This window comes from Dreissena polymorpha, chromosome 13 (assembly GCF_020536995.1).
Source record: "Dreissena polymorpha isolate Duluth1 chromosome 13, UMN_Dpol_1.0, whole genome shotgun sequence".
Classification (NCBI taxonomy): domain Eukaryota; kingdom Metazoa; phylum Mollusca; class Bivalvia; order Myida; family Dreissenidae; genus Dreissena; species Dreissena polymorpha.
In genome coordinates, this window is record NC_068367.1 from 22,457,164 (window position 1) to 22,471,084 (window position 13,921).

At 37.2% G+C, this 13,921-nt stretch overlaps 1 protein-coding gene across 5 annotated transcripts in view; it reads right to left on the reverse strand.

The window, feature by feature from the left end:
- Positions 1-311: 311 nt before the first annotated feature.
- Positions 312-13,921, reverse strand: part of LOC127855111 (histone deacetylase 4-like) — a 183,587-nt gene continuing 169,977 nt past the window's right edge. For 4 of the 5 annotated variants that reach the window (XM_052390479.1, XM_052390480.1, XM_052390482.1 and 1 more), the window contains 6 exons: positions 13,644-13,731; positions 12,742-12,959; positions 11,807-11,925; positions 10,896-11,114; positions 8,474-8,610; positions 312-7,797 (listed from right to left, as the gene is read on the reverse strand). In XM_052390479.1, coding sequence (XP_052246439.1) covers positions 7,774-7,797; positions 8,474-8,610; positions 10,896-11,114; positions 11,807-11,925; positions 12,742-12,959; positions 13,644-13,731 — 805 coding nt within the window. In that variant the 3' untranslated portion in view covers positions 312-7,773. The remainder of the gene's footprint in view (positions 7,798-8,473; positions 8,611-10,895; positions 11,115-11,806; positions 11,926-12,741; positions 12,960-13,643; positions 13,732-13,921) is intronic. The other variant, XR_008037353.1, reaches the window with a different exon arrangement.

The window sequence follows — 13,921 nt, forward strand, 5'->3', positions numbered from 1 at the left end:
GTGTTCCACACGAACATGGAAATAATCATCAGAGCCGCTTCTATAATGGAGATAATATGCGGTCTCATTGTAATTACAATATACAAGCTTATGCCTGTGTTAATATATACTTCTCATGGTCGACATTTAATTGTACCACCATTCATGGCGTATTTTACAATTATTAATAGGGTAAAATATGTGCAATTAAAAAATTCATTCAGAATCAAATTAAAATATTTCTGCGGAATTAACAACCTTGGTCAAGCTGTATGGTTTCTTTTACTCTTAGTTTCTCTTTTGTTGGGGGGAAAACATGACAAAAGTCTGCATAACAACAAATACTTTACTTCACAAATGTAGTACTGCAGAAACACTGTACCCAGTGGCAATAGAATTAATTTAGAAGCACTCAACAAACAAGAATATAACTACTACAAAAATAAAAGAAATAGCTAACAATTCGACTACTTTTATAACATAAAATACAAGCATATTGCAATCAGTGTTTTTAGGACATTCATAATTGAATTTATGACAAATGTAACAGTATGTATATCATTCCACGCTATGGAATACAACTTCCAAACATGGAATTAAAACATAAAACAGTAAACAAAAAATTGGCTCAATTGGATACAATAATAGATTGGGAAAATCCCTTAATCATTGGGGACTATATTTTTCTAGCTGACCTCCAGGGGCAAATCTTTAGGGTGGTGTATGATGCACACACATTCTAATCTTGATATACTGCTATAAAACAGATGAAATCACAACTTGCTATCAGAATCTGAATACTTACAGATGAACAAATATACAAAGTTTCTATTTCTTCATAGATGTGATCATTGCAAGACTTTTCTGCAGACACAAATAACTGAACCCCAAATATAATTCTAATCAAATTATATAAGAAATACAAAGGGGGGGGGGGCTCTCTAGAGCTCACCTGAGGTCACAGACACCAATAAATGAAGGCTTGACCAAGTGACCAAGCTTTTGGAAGCATGTGAACCAGATTCATTCAAACTTGGCTTGGTCAAGATAAACTTTCTTCCACATTTTCATCAATATTTAATCAAATGTGGAATCTAGATTGGTAACATTTTATAAAAAGATTTGAACTTGTGACTTTGTCTTTAGCACACATGACCTTAATTTTGAACTAGAGTTAGATATTGTAAAGATAAACAATCTGACCATGTTTCATCAAGAGCGAGTCATAAACTTGGCCTGTTTCGTTGTAACAAGGTTTTGCTGAGATTTGACCTGGTGACCTTATTTTTTTACACATATGACACAAGTTCAATGTCGGCCTAGATATTTTCAAGATAAACATTCTAGGGTTCATTAAGCTATAGTCATAAATATGGCCTCTAAAGTTTTAACAAGGTATTTATAAGAGTTCAACAGGTAACAAAGTTATTGGACAAACATTTAAAGGTCAAGATACATATTAATCCCAAGTTTCATCAAGATTGAATTTTAAATTATTTGTAAGGTTTGACAAGGTTATCTAGTTTTTGGATGCAAGTGACCCAGATTCAAAAGTCGGCCAAGATATTGTCATGATAAACATTCTCATGTTTTATCTAGATTGAGTCATAAATAAGGTCTCTAGAGTAGTAACATTGTTTTATAAGATATGATCCGGTGTCTCAACTTTTGAACATACATGACCAAGGTTCATACTCAGCCTAGATTTTGCCAAGATAAACAATTTGACCAAGCTATATAAAGATTTGATACAACATGTTGTGTATTGAGTTATTAAAAGATGTTTAGGCACACCACACAAAGACGGATGGTGGACCTAGAGTGATCACAACAGCTCACCTCTATAAGACTATAACTTCTGGTTCAGGTGAGCTAGAAAATAATTAGTGTTACATTATACAAGACTATTGCCAAGCAATATATGTCCCCTACCGGCTCCACCATTGTCAGAAATTCCATCATTGTCAGATCTTTTTTTTTGCTGCCATAGCAACCAGAATTTTTGACGTAAGAAAAAATGAAACAACGTGTATATTGTCCATATTGCCATCTATCCATGTTTCAAGTTTCATGAAAAAATATGAAGAACTTTTTAAGTTATCGCAGAAAAGTGTGACAGAATCACAGACAGACGCACAGAGCGCAAACCATAAGTCAACGGTAGGGGACAAAAAGTTTATAAATTATCCAAACTATAAACTTTGAAATTATAATTTCTCCAAAAGATTGGCCTAAAAACTGCCAGTTCTGTAGGATTTAAATGAAGTTTCTAGACACAAGAAAGATACATACCATGTAATTATCTCATTTAAAATGTACATGTGCTGTCTTTTTAGAGACAAACCATTACTTCCCCCACCCCTAAAAACTGCCTTTTCTTCAAAAGCTTCTTGCAGCATTTTCAACAAAACCTTGGAGAATCAAAATAAACAGGAACAAACTTGGGAATATGCATACACTAACATCCATCCTTCAATCTCCCTGCACCACATATGGATACCATTGCTTAATGCCAGAAATCACAATGACTAAGTCACAAGTCAACGCCAGGGCTTACCCAGCAGAATACCACGTACAAACCATCAATGGACAACTTGATCAAGGGGAGAAAACTTCCTTGTTATGAGAAAATACTTCTCTGGAGTCTTTCACAGATTATGACCAGAAAATCATTCATCTAAAAATTATCAATATTAATTTAAAACCAGAATTTGTATAATCTGTGCAAAAAAACCTGTTCAAAATCACATATATTCTATGTCACTGAGAGCATGTAATACACAAAATACGTAATATTAAAATTCTTACAAACAACCTGGCTTTAAAATAAAACAACTGAAATACAACATACCATAAGGAGCATTACATAAAGCAACAAGTTCGAACTACCGGTAGACAACACAATTATAAAATATGAATTTTATAAATTATGGATTTATAATAATGCAAAAACAAGAGGGCCATTGGGCCCCAAGGCACTCACCTGACACCTCCAGGAACTACACTATTTTGAACAGATAGTATTCATTCATTCTATTACAATAATTGGGCAAAAATATGAATTATAGAGAGCTTAAAAGTTTTCACTAAAGTCAGATTAGGAAAGCTGTCATTCCCCATGGCAGCCCTTTTTTAACAAAATCAGAGCCATTTTCTAACTCAGCTGAGATATTATGAGAACAAACTTTCAGAGGAAATTTTTTGCAAAAAGGATCAACATGCAACTTAAACAGTGTTCACAAGCTTTTTTTTAATGGGACCAAGTGACCTAGCTTTTGACCAACTATGACTCAGTTTGAAACTCTCTAGTTAGTTTTAATAGGAACGAATGTTGCGACCAATTTTTATGAAAAAATGTATATGTATGTGGCCTCTAGGCGGTTGTCAAGGTAAATGTTGTTGGCAAATGATGCACCATGTACAACAGACAAAAGATGATCAAAAAAGCTAACCATGAGCACGTTGTGCTCAGGTGAGCTAAAATAACAAATCAGATCTTGATACAAATGAGAACGATGTACGTTTAGATTTTATCTGAAAAAAATGATGTCTTACGAAGAATGGAAAGATGTCCTGGTGATGATGTCACACTGTACAACACATAACAATGATCTGTACACTGCTGTCTGATGGAAATAAAAAATGACCTAACTAAAGGTATAAACTTATGACTGAATGTTCATGACCGTGACCCATTGCACTGGTGGGAAAAACACATGCTTTTACAGACATCAAAAAGATGTACTTGAAACAATTAATGTTAGCTGAATTTATGTACACTTGTCAAATAATTAATCCAGACACAAAAGACATTTTGTTACGTTTATACATCGGATAACTATGCTTGAACAAATGAAGCTGTATAAATGTACGCCTGGATGTGCAATACTCATTCCAGACACACATGATGCCGTGTGAATTTACAGACTGGGTAATGTTAGTCAATTAGCTATGCAGGACTTAAATGAATCTGTGTTAATTTTAAACATGCACAAATGGACTTTTAAACTGAATATACTTCTAAAAGCAATGGCATAATTGCATACAAGCGTTGTATACATTAAAGAACAGTCTGCAAATAGTCACATGAGGGCAGTTGTCATTTACCCATTTTTTGCCTCAAGAATAAAAAAATAACTAAACATGTAAATATGTTTCTTTTTCATAACAGAATATTTAATTTTTTAATCTTTAAAAGCAAATTTCAACTGTAACAACTCAATTATGTAAAAAAAAATCCATGTCAACAGAAACTACTTCAACAATTTAATAGATATCACAAAGTTCAAACTCCATGATCTACGGTATTTTGTTAGAAACATGCCTATACAGTTGTTATAGTTAAATTGTTTAGATTATAATAGAAATTCTACTCCATATTTAAACAATATAAAATATCCAATATACAAACAAAACATTGCCAGAGTCACAGTTTTAACAATAACTTGTTATTTCTATTACGAAATATAACAAGAGCACTGCATAACGGGTGCCACACTCGGCTGCGAAAGCTTGTCAGATTTTTTTTAAGAGGTCACAGTGACCTTGACCTTTGACCTAGTGACCCAACAAGATATGTGTTTGTCAGAAACACAATGCCCCCTACTGCGCCGCATTGAAATAAAATGTTATAATTTGGCAGGTATAGAATTCATCTCCCTTTAAATGATATTACTTCCCTTGAATTTTTTCCAATCCAACTGGGGAAGGGGGGGTGGGGGGTTCTCACACTCAATTATGACCATGTCAGACATCACTGACAACCAAGGCCTGTGGTTTAAAAGTGATCATAACCAGAGTTGATCATGTATCAATGGACATAAGTCCACAGGTATGTAATGAACATCAAAGAAATTATAATTATATAATTAAAAAAAAAACTTTGACAAATCAATCATTTCTGTTATAAATAATCAAAATAATAAATGTGTACAGTAACTGTGAAAAGAACTTCAATTCTTGGTAAGAAAATATATGAGATTTATAATTATATAAATTACTTCCCTTGAAAATAATTGTCTGTAACAAATCTCTATTTTTAGTAGCAAATAATTAAAGCCACTACTGTGAATGTAGATTCACCACTCAAAATTCGCAGCTCCATGAGATACACATGCGTGCCAAATATATAAGTTGGCTATGTTCAATATTGAATAATTTTCTCCCTTTTTAAAGCTTATTACTTCCCTTAAATCTGTATTTTTACCATAGACCGTAAAGGATGACCTTGACCTTTTACCACAATGTGTGTGTCAGAAACACAATGCCGCCTACTGCGCCGCTTTGATTTATTTAACAAAAATATAAACGTTGGCAGGTCAGATAACTATGTCCATCTAAAGCTTATTACTTCCCTTGACTTTGTTTTTTCGACCCTAGACCTTGAAGGATGATGTTCACCTAGAAATTTTACCACTCAAAATGTGCAGCTCCATGAAATGCACATGCATGCCAAATATCAAGTTGCTATCTTCAATATTTAACAAGATGTGTTTGTGAAACACAATGTCCCCCTATATGATGTTTGACCTTGAAGGATGACCTTGACCTTGTGAAGGATGACCTTGACCTTTCACCACTCAAAATGTGCAGCTCCATGAGATGCACATGCATGCCAAATATCAAGTTGCTATCTTCAATATTGCAAAAGTATTCATAAAATAAGCGATTTGGGCCACATATATTTGACCTCTGACCTTGAAGGATGACCTTGACCTTGACCTTTCACCACTCAAAATGTGCCGCTCCATGAGATGCACATGTGTGCCAAATATCAAGTTGCTATCTTCAATATTGCAAAAGTATTTATCAAATAAGCGATTTGGGCCACATATATTTGACCTCTGACCTTGAAGGATGACCTTGACCTTGACCTTTCACCACTCAAAATGTGCAGCTCCATGAGATACACATGCATGCCAAATATCAAGTTGCTATCTTCAATATTGCAAAAGTATTCATAAAATGAGCGATTTTGGCCACATATATTTGACCTCTGACCTTGAAGGATGACCTTGACCTTTCACCACTCAAAATGTGCAGCTTCATGAGATACACATGCATGCCAAATATGAAGTTGCTATCTTCAATATAGCAAAAGTTATTGCAAAATGTTAAAGTTGGCGCAAACAGACCAACAGACAGACCAACAGACCAAAAGACAGGGCAAAAACAATATGTCCCCCACTACTATAGTGGGGGACATAAAAAGTTATGGCCAATGTTAAGGTTTTAGCACGACGCCTACGGCTGACGGCGGACGACGAGCTGGCTATGACGATAGCTCGGGTTTTCTCCAGACAGCCTCGCTAAAAACAAAAATCTAAATTATTTTATTTTACTACAACATACTTAATTAAAAAATATAGTAAGTTTCTTACAAAAGCTACTTAAACAATCCTCTTTGAACTAAAAAGCTTTCCAAGTAAAACCGGACCATCCATTGGACCCATGATAAAAATCAGCTATTCAATCACGATTCCTAACAAGACATGACTAGCTTCGATAAAAAACAATGATCTCAAACCTTATCAGAAATGTCTACACTTGAGACAGGGACAGAGTACCAGTATATACATGTATAACCTCTCTAGATACATTTAGAGTAGAGTGTACTCATGATAAATTTACAGCGTCTGTAACAGTGAATAAAATATATACCATATCAAAACTACAAGCCTCTAACAAGTGTATGCAGATTATATAATATATTTATATAATTATATATATATATTAATGATTTTTTGTTTTAATATTCCTGCACTTTCAGTACAAATAAATTATCACCGTTCAGATTCATTTAACAACAAAGTCTGTGCATTACATGAACGATGTCTTGCAAATACTTGCACTATATCTACAAAGTTTAACAATCTTATCACGTTTATGACAACTCACTGCACAGGTACTTCTTTGACCATACATGTAACTGTGACAACAGTTTTTGCGTATGTAGGGGATTTTTGCACCCTTCATTTTGCATTTTAAACATAACCTGGGAGAGTATGGTATCTGTACTTCACCTCTAGAACACGAGCAAGGTTTATAAGATTTATTATAATCAAGACACGTTCTGGGAAAACTGGGTTTACTGCATGTGCATTAAGTGTCATCCCAGATTGGCTTGTGCAATCTGCACAGGCTATCATGGGATCAAACTTGCCAATTTTACATAATTTTATGTTTAAAGGAAGTCTCTTCAAAACAAAAGTACAGACAAGGTGAAAGAGTCCTCCCTGGTTAGCCTGTGTCAATTGCACACCCTTATCTGCAATACCACTTTATGCACATGCATGAAGCCCAGTTTTCCAAAAACAACAGCTCATTTATAAAACAGCATAAGTAGACTGCCATTTGTGAGTGAAGTCTCATGTCTTGAGAAAGTTTTTAACTGAACACTTTGCACGAGCCTAAAACATCTGTACAAGAAGTCATGAACAAAATTAACATCAAAATAAATTAAATACAAATTAATCTTACACTTGTCACCATTTCCATGCAAAGTACTTCCTTATCCAAGGCTTTCTCTACTGGTCCCAAGGACCTCACGTCTCTTTCCACAACAACCACCAAACCTTCCCAGCAGCCACGGTGACCACAATCTTCCGGTGTAGCGTAGGACACACATAAGCATCCACTATTACTTTATTTAGATCCATAGTCACATGGCTGACAACACAATGGTGCTAAGCAACAATTTCTACTTCTAGTGTGCTATGGGGGTTCAGGTTTGCCGAGCAACAAAACAATTAATTTGATTGGAGGATTCAAATCTAGGACTCTTCATCCATTGGTTCAGTCTCCTGCTCCACAGACTCTCTGTAAAACAAACAGACTTAAAGTATTACCTTTTATATAAAAATACAGCATAATCAGCAAGTTGCCTAGTCTGTCAAATAATTTATTAGAAATGGTAATTTTCAAACATTTCTTTGTACTCCTTGTATACTGTTAAAGCAGAGTTCTCCTTTTTTTACTTTTGTCTTTCTACCAAAACAACAAGGTTACATGACTGAACAAGAGCACCGCATAACAGGTGCCACGCTCGACTGCGAAAGCTTGTCAGATTGTTTTTGGTTTTTTTGAGGTCACAGTGACCTTGACCTTCCACCTAGAGACCCAAAAATGGATTGTGGCGTGTAGAACTCATCAAGGTGCAGCTACATGTTAAGTTTCAAAGTTGTAGGTAGAAGCACTTTGATTTTAGAGCCAATTTTCAAAACCTTAACAAAATGTTAAGGTTTTAGCACAACGCGGACGGCGGACGTCAGACGGCTGACGACGAGCTGGCTATGATTATACCTCGGGTTTTCTCCGAAAACAGCCAAGCTAATAAAAATACTCTCAATAACAGAAAAAGAATATATTCAGACAGATTTTTAAAAAGTATATTTTTTTAAATCAATAACTTAATTTGATAAACAGTACTGTCAGATTTATAAATAAGTTTCTCTGTTTCCGGTTAACAAAATCGTGTTTTGTGGTGTGTACCTACTTCTGTTTCTGGGTGACCATAGAAAGGGAAGCCAGGGCAGGTGACGGTGTCAGTCTCCTCTGCCTCGCGGTCTCGTGCCTCCACCAGAGAATACTGCACTGTGCGCAGGTACCGTTCCACACACGGCCAGTACTTGGCTGAAAACACACAAACATATAATGGCTATATTATTGTGTCTCTATTTACCATGGCGAATAGTTCTTTGTTGTCAATAACATACATTTCAACCACACATTTCCCTTATTTGTCTGATGGTCTAAGTGATATGATGTTACAGATAAAGATCTATGTCTTCCTTGTTGAGCAACAATAAGTATTTACCAGACACAATTTTACCTATAAATATAAACACCAAAAGTATGTAAATACAATGTAACAAGTCATGCATACATGTTTTAATCATTGTCATTTCAATGCCCTCATCGGTATGTTCCTATCCAACAATGTCAAATCCAGTTGTAATTGATACACCTTCATATATGTTTGTATCAATGCCACTTTCAAAGATGGGATCCACTCTGAATCAGCTATATTCCGTGGGGACCAATGCATACATAGGTATGGTTCGTTTAAATTATCCATCACAAGTGGTAACAACACACATATCTATGTCTATCTAAGTGACATTAGTGATGGAGCATATACTGCGGGTTAAGGGTTAAGCTATTTCATCTCATATTTAAATGTTCAACAGTTTCTCCATTCCAACCTTCAATACTTACTTTTAGCCTAGTTTTGGGAATACTGAGCTAAATCCATATACAGCAAGTGTTTCCAAGACTTAATCAGCGACAAGGCTTTCCACCTTAAGAAATCAGTAAGAAGAGATTTCCTTTCAACAAACAAGAGCATCGCATAGCGGCTGCCAACGCTCGGCTGCGGATGCAGTTTTGAACAAGGGCTGTTTGTAAAACATGCATGCCATCCATATGGGCTGTCAGTTGTAGTGGCAGCCATTGTGTGAATATGTTTTTTGTCACTGTGACCATGACCTTTGACCTAGTGACCTGAAAATCAATAGGGGTCATTTGCCAGTCATGAGCAATGTACCTATGAAGTTTCATGATCCTAGGCCTAATTATTATTTTATTTTTTTCAACAGATTATTTATTATTCTTGAGTTATCATCAGGAAACCATTTTACTGCTTTGAGTCACTGTGACCTTGACCTTTGACCTAGTGACCTGAAAATTAATAGGGGTCATCTGCCAGTCATGATCAATGTACCTATGAAGTTTCATGATCCTAGGTGTAAGCATTCTTGAGTTATCATCCGGAAACTATTTTACTATTTCGAGTCACTGTAACCTTGACCTTTGACCTAGTGACCTGAAATTCAATAGGGGTCATCTGCCAGTCATTATCAATGTACCTATTAAGTTTCATGATCCTAGGCCTAAGCATTCTTGAGTTATCCTCTGCAAACCACTTTAATGTTTCGGGTCACATCTGCCAGTCATGATCAATGTACCTATGAAGTTTCATGATCCTATGCGTAAGCATTTTTGAGTTATCATCCGGAAACTGTTATACTGTTTCGAGTCACTGTGACCTTGACCTTTGACCTAGTGACCTGAAAATCATTAGGGGTCATCTGCCAGTCATGATCAATCTACCTGTGAAGTTTCATGATCCTAGGCCTAAGCATTCTTGAGTTATCATCTGGAAACTTTTTTACTATTTTCAGTCACTGTGACCTTGACCTTTGACCTAGTGACCTGAAAATCAATAGGGGTCATCTGCCAGTCATGATCAATCTACCTATGAAGTTTCATGATCCTAGGCTTAAGGGTTCTTGAGTTATCATCGGGAAACAATTTTACTAATTCGAGTCACTGTGACCTTGACCATTTACCTAGTGACCTGAAAATCAATAGGGGTCATCTTCGAGTCATGATCAATGTACCTATGAAGTTTCATGATCCTAGGCGTAAGCATTCTTGAGAACATCCCAAAACCATCTGGTAGGCGGATGGACCGACCGACGGACCGACATGAGCAAAACAATATACCCCCTCTTCTTCGAAGGGGGGCATAATAAATGAAAGCTTGTTAGAATAGTTTTTTTTGAAGAGGTCACAGTGACCTTGAACTTTGACTGAGTGACCCAAAAATAGATGTGGCGTGTAGAAATCATCAAGGTGCAGCTACATATGAAGTTTCAAAGTTGTAGGTGGAAACTCTTTGATTTTAGAGCCAATGTTAAGGTTTTAGCACGGCGGACGATGGACGAGCTGGCTATGACAATACCTCAGGTTTTCTCCGAAAACAGCCGAGCTAAAAATATGATATGAGCAGAAAGAGTTGTCCCTCATAAGCCTGTGGATTCTGCACAGGCTTATCAGGGACATCACTGTTGGCACATGCATAAAGCCCAGTTTACCTAGAACAATGTTCATTTAATGCCTGCTTCCTCACTCACCCTGTATGCGTATGGTGTTCTCCAGTGTCTCTACTGCAGACTTGCAGGGCGCCCTGCACAGCTCCTCCTGGCGTATCCCAGGTATCTCCATGCCCTGCAGGGCCTTGACACACATTTCCACCGCGTCACAGATCGCCCCCATCTCATAGCCTCCCTCTAGTGCCAGCACCACCTTGCCCCCTGCCAGCGTCATCAGCTCTCGGGTCATGTGACCAAAACCTGTGGATATACATGCATGCACATGAGCCTCTGTGAAAAGAGGGTTTAATGCATATTTGTAAAGAGATGAGCCTGACCAGCCACCACCAGATAATCAGGAAAGACACTTTGGGCTTTTCTAATACTTTTCATTTTGAAGAAGTCTCTCCTTAGCAAAAAACTACTAAAGGTGGAAAGTGTTGTCCCAAGTTATACTGTGTAGACTGCATAGGCTTATCTGGGATGACACTTGACACTCTTTCACTAAACCTCCTATGCACACAGCGAGGCTCATACAAAGTCTTTTACAGACTGGTTTGTGGAATCAGCATATTTAGCTTTAGTTTGAATATCAGATTAAAACCTGGTGAGATGTTTAAGCCATACACATATGTTCAGCATTTTAAAAGGGAAGAATGGTTGAACAGCCTATTAGAAATATTGTATTGCCACTCACTTATTAATCGAAGCAAGGGCAACAAATCTGTATGACTCATTAACTGAAGCAAGGGCAACAAATCTGTATGACTCATTAACTGAAGCAAGGGCAACGAATCTGTATGACTCATTAACTGAAGCAAGGGCAACATATCTGTATTACTCATTAACTGAAGCAAGGGCAACATATCTGTATGACTCATTAACTGAAGCAAGGGCAACAAATCTGTATGACTCATTAACCGAAGCAAGGGCAATAACCCTGTGTTACTTACACTCTGGAGACACAAGGTATCCTCCCAGTGGGGCAGCGTGGCCGGCCGCGGCATCAAATCCCGCTGATACTAGAACGATCTCAGGATTGAACTCTCGCGCTATAGGCATCACTATCGTCCTAAGAACAGTCATACAAGTACATGTATTGAGGGTTGTTACAATTTGTACTATATGTTTTTGACCATCAGATCATGTGAAGAAAATATTATTTGAGGTGCAAAAATAACTTTCATATGGTTAAACAGGTTTACAATAATAAAAGGAATGAAAAATTCTGACAATGAAATGGTTTAAAAAGGTACAGATAACATGAATGAAACTTTATATTCTTTTGACTACAAAACATTCAATTTTATATGGAAAATTGTATCTGAAATTTTCCCAAAAGGACAACTTTGGTCTGTATTTTTCTTAACTTTTACTATAGGCCACATGCCATCCTCCCTATCAGTATCTCAACTAAAGGCTACACACCCTACTCACATCTGGAATCTCACTTGAAGGCTTCACGCCTCCCTCCAACCCAGAATCTCACCTGAAGGCTACATGCCACCTTCACTTCTGGTATCTCACCTTAAGGCTACATGCCATACTCCCACCCAGAATATCACCTGAAGCCTACACACCTCCCTCCCACCAAGAATATCACCTGATGGCTACATGCCACCTTCTCATCTGGTATCTCACTTTAAGGCTACATGCCACCCTACCACACGGTATCTCACCTGAAGCCTACACGCCTCCCTCCAACACAGAATCTCACCTGAAGGATGCATGCCACCTTCTCACCTGGTATCATGCCACTCTACCACATGGTATCTCACTTCCTACACGCCAACATCCCACCAAGTATCTCACCTGAAGGCTACATGCCACTCTACCACACAGTATCTCACCTTAAGGCTACATGCCAACTTCCCACCAAGAATCTCACCTGAAGGCAGCCAAGTACTCTGCATCGCCCTTGGGTGGCTCCAGTCCCCCGCTGAATGCCACATTCACATTAAATCCCTCTGCTCCGTCCGTTCCACACTCCTCAGGGGCACCAGTGCCCGGGAAGAAGTTACCGTTGTCATGGCGATGGATGGAGATGTAGAGGATTTCCTTATCGTCGAAAGTCATGGCTTGGGTTCCATTGCCATGGTGGACGTCCTGTTCAGGACACAGAAGTGTATATTTATGTTGCAGTTTGTTGTGGAAACGAAGGTAAATATTCCTGGCCTCTAATTTGGGACATTTTGACAATAGCACAACGTTCCTTTCAGATATAACTGATTATAAATTTCAATGTTTCTCAAAAGCTAGTTTTAGATAATATGTAATGCTATACATGTATATAACAATTATTATACAGCAAAAGAGCAATCTCAATCGATGAATACTTTTTCCTTTCACTTGTTCATCCTGACATTAACGGTCCATGGTGGCAGTTTTGAAGTCAAATTCCAAAATATGAAGGTAAATAACAAATGTTTCCCATATTTCAATTAGTCCAAGCGATAATATTTCAACTTAACTTTGGCATTGAATCAATAATATAGAACCTGTCTCATGCAGCATTTTGGGCACACCCTAAATCCTGGAGACTAAGATTATGCAAGTTTCAATTATTGCTCTGTCAATAAACAACTACAAGATGTGTATGGACATAAATTAAATATGAATTCCAATATATATATTTTAGTTCCTTAACTATATTAAATTGTTCTTCCTTCAGTCATAAACTGCCCAAGTACTATGGTTTAACATGTATGTCAATAAAAATTACAGTATATTTTACAAAAAAAAAACAATAGCTTTACAAATAGCTTTACAAAAGTTGGCCTTGGTCCTTACCCAGTCCACAATGAGGACCCTCTTCATCTTGAGCTTCTCCTTCACCTGCTTGGCTGCTATGGCGACCGAGTTGAAGTAACAGAAGCCCCTGTAATAGGAGGGTACAGGTGAAGGGTATCATGGGTATGAGAAAAGAATCAGAGGTGTCAGGTTAGAAAAAAACTCCCATCCGTTTACTGCAAACCACCCTTAAGATTAGGAAATTTGATGGCAACTTTTACTAACTGGAAAAAAAGAAGCCAACATTACTTATTTAGGCTTCAAATTGAGGCTGTTCA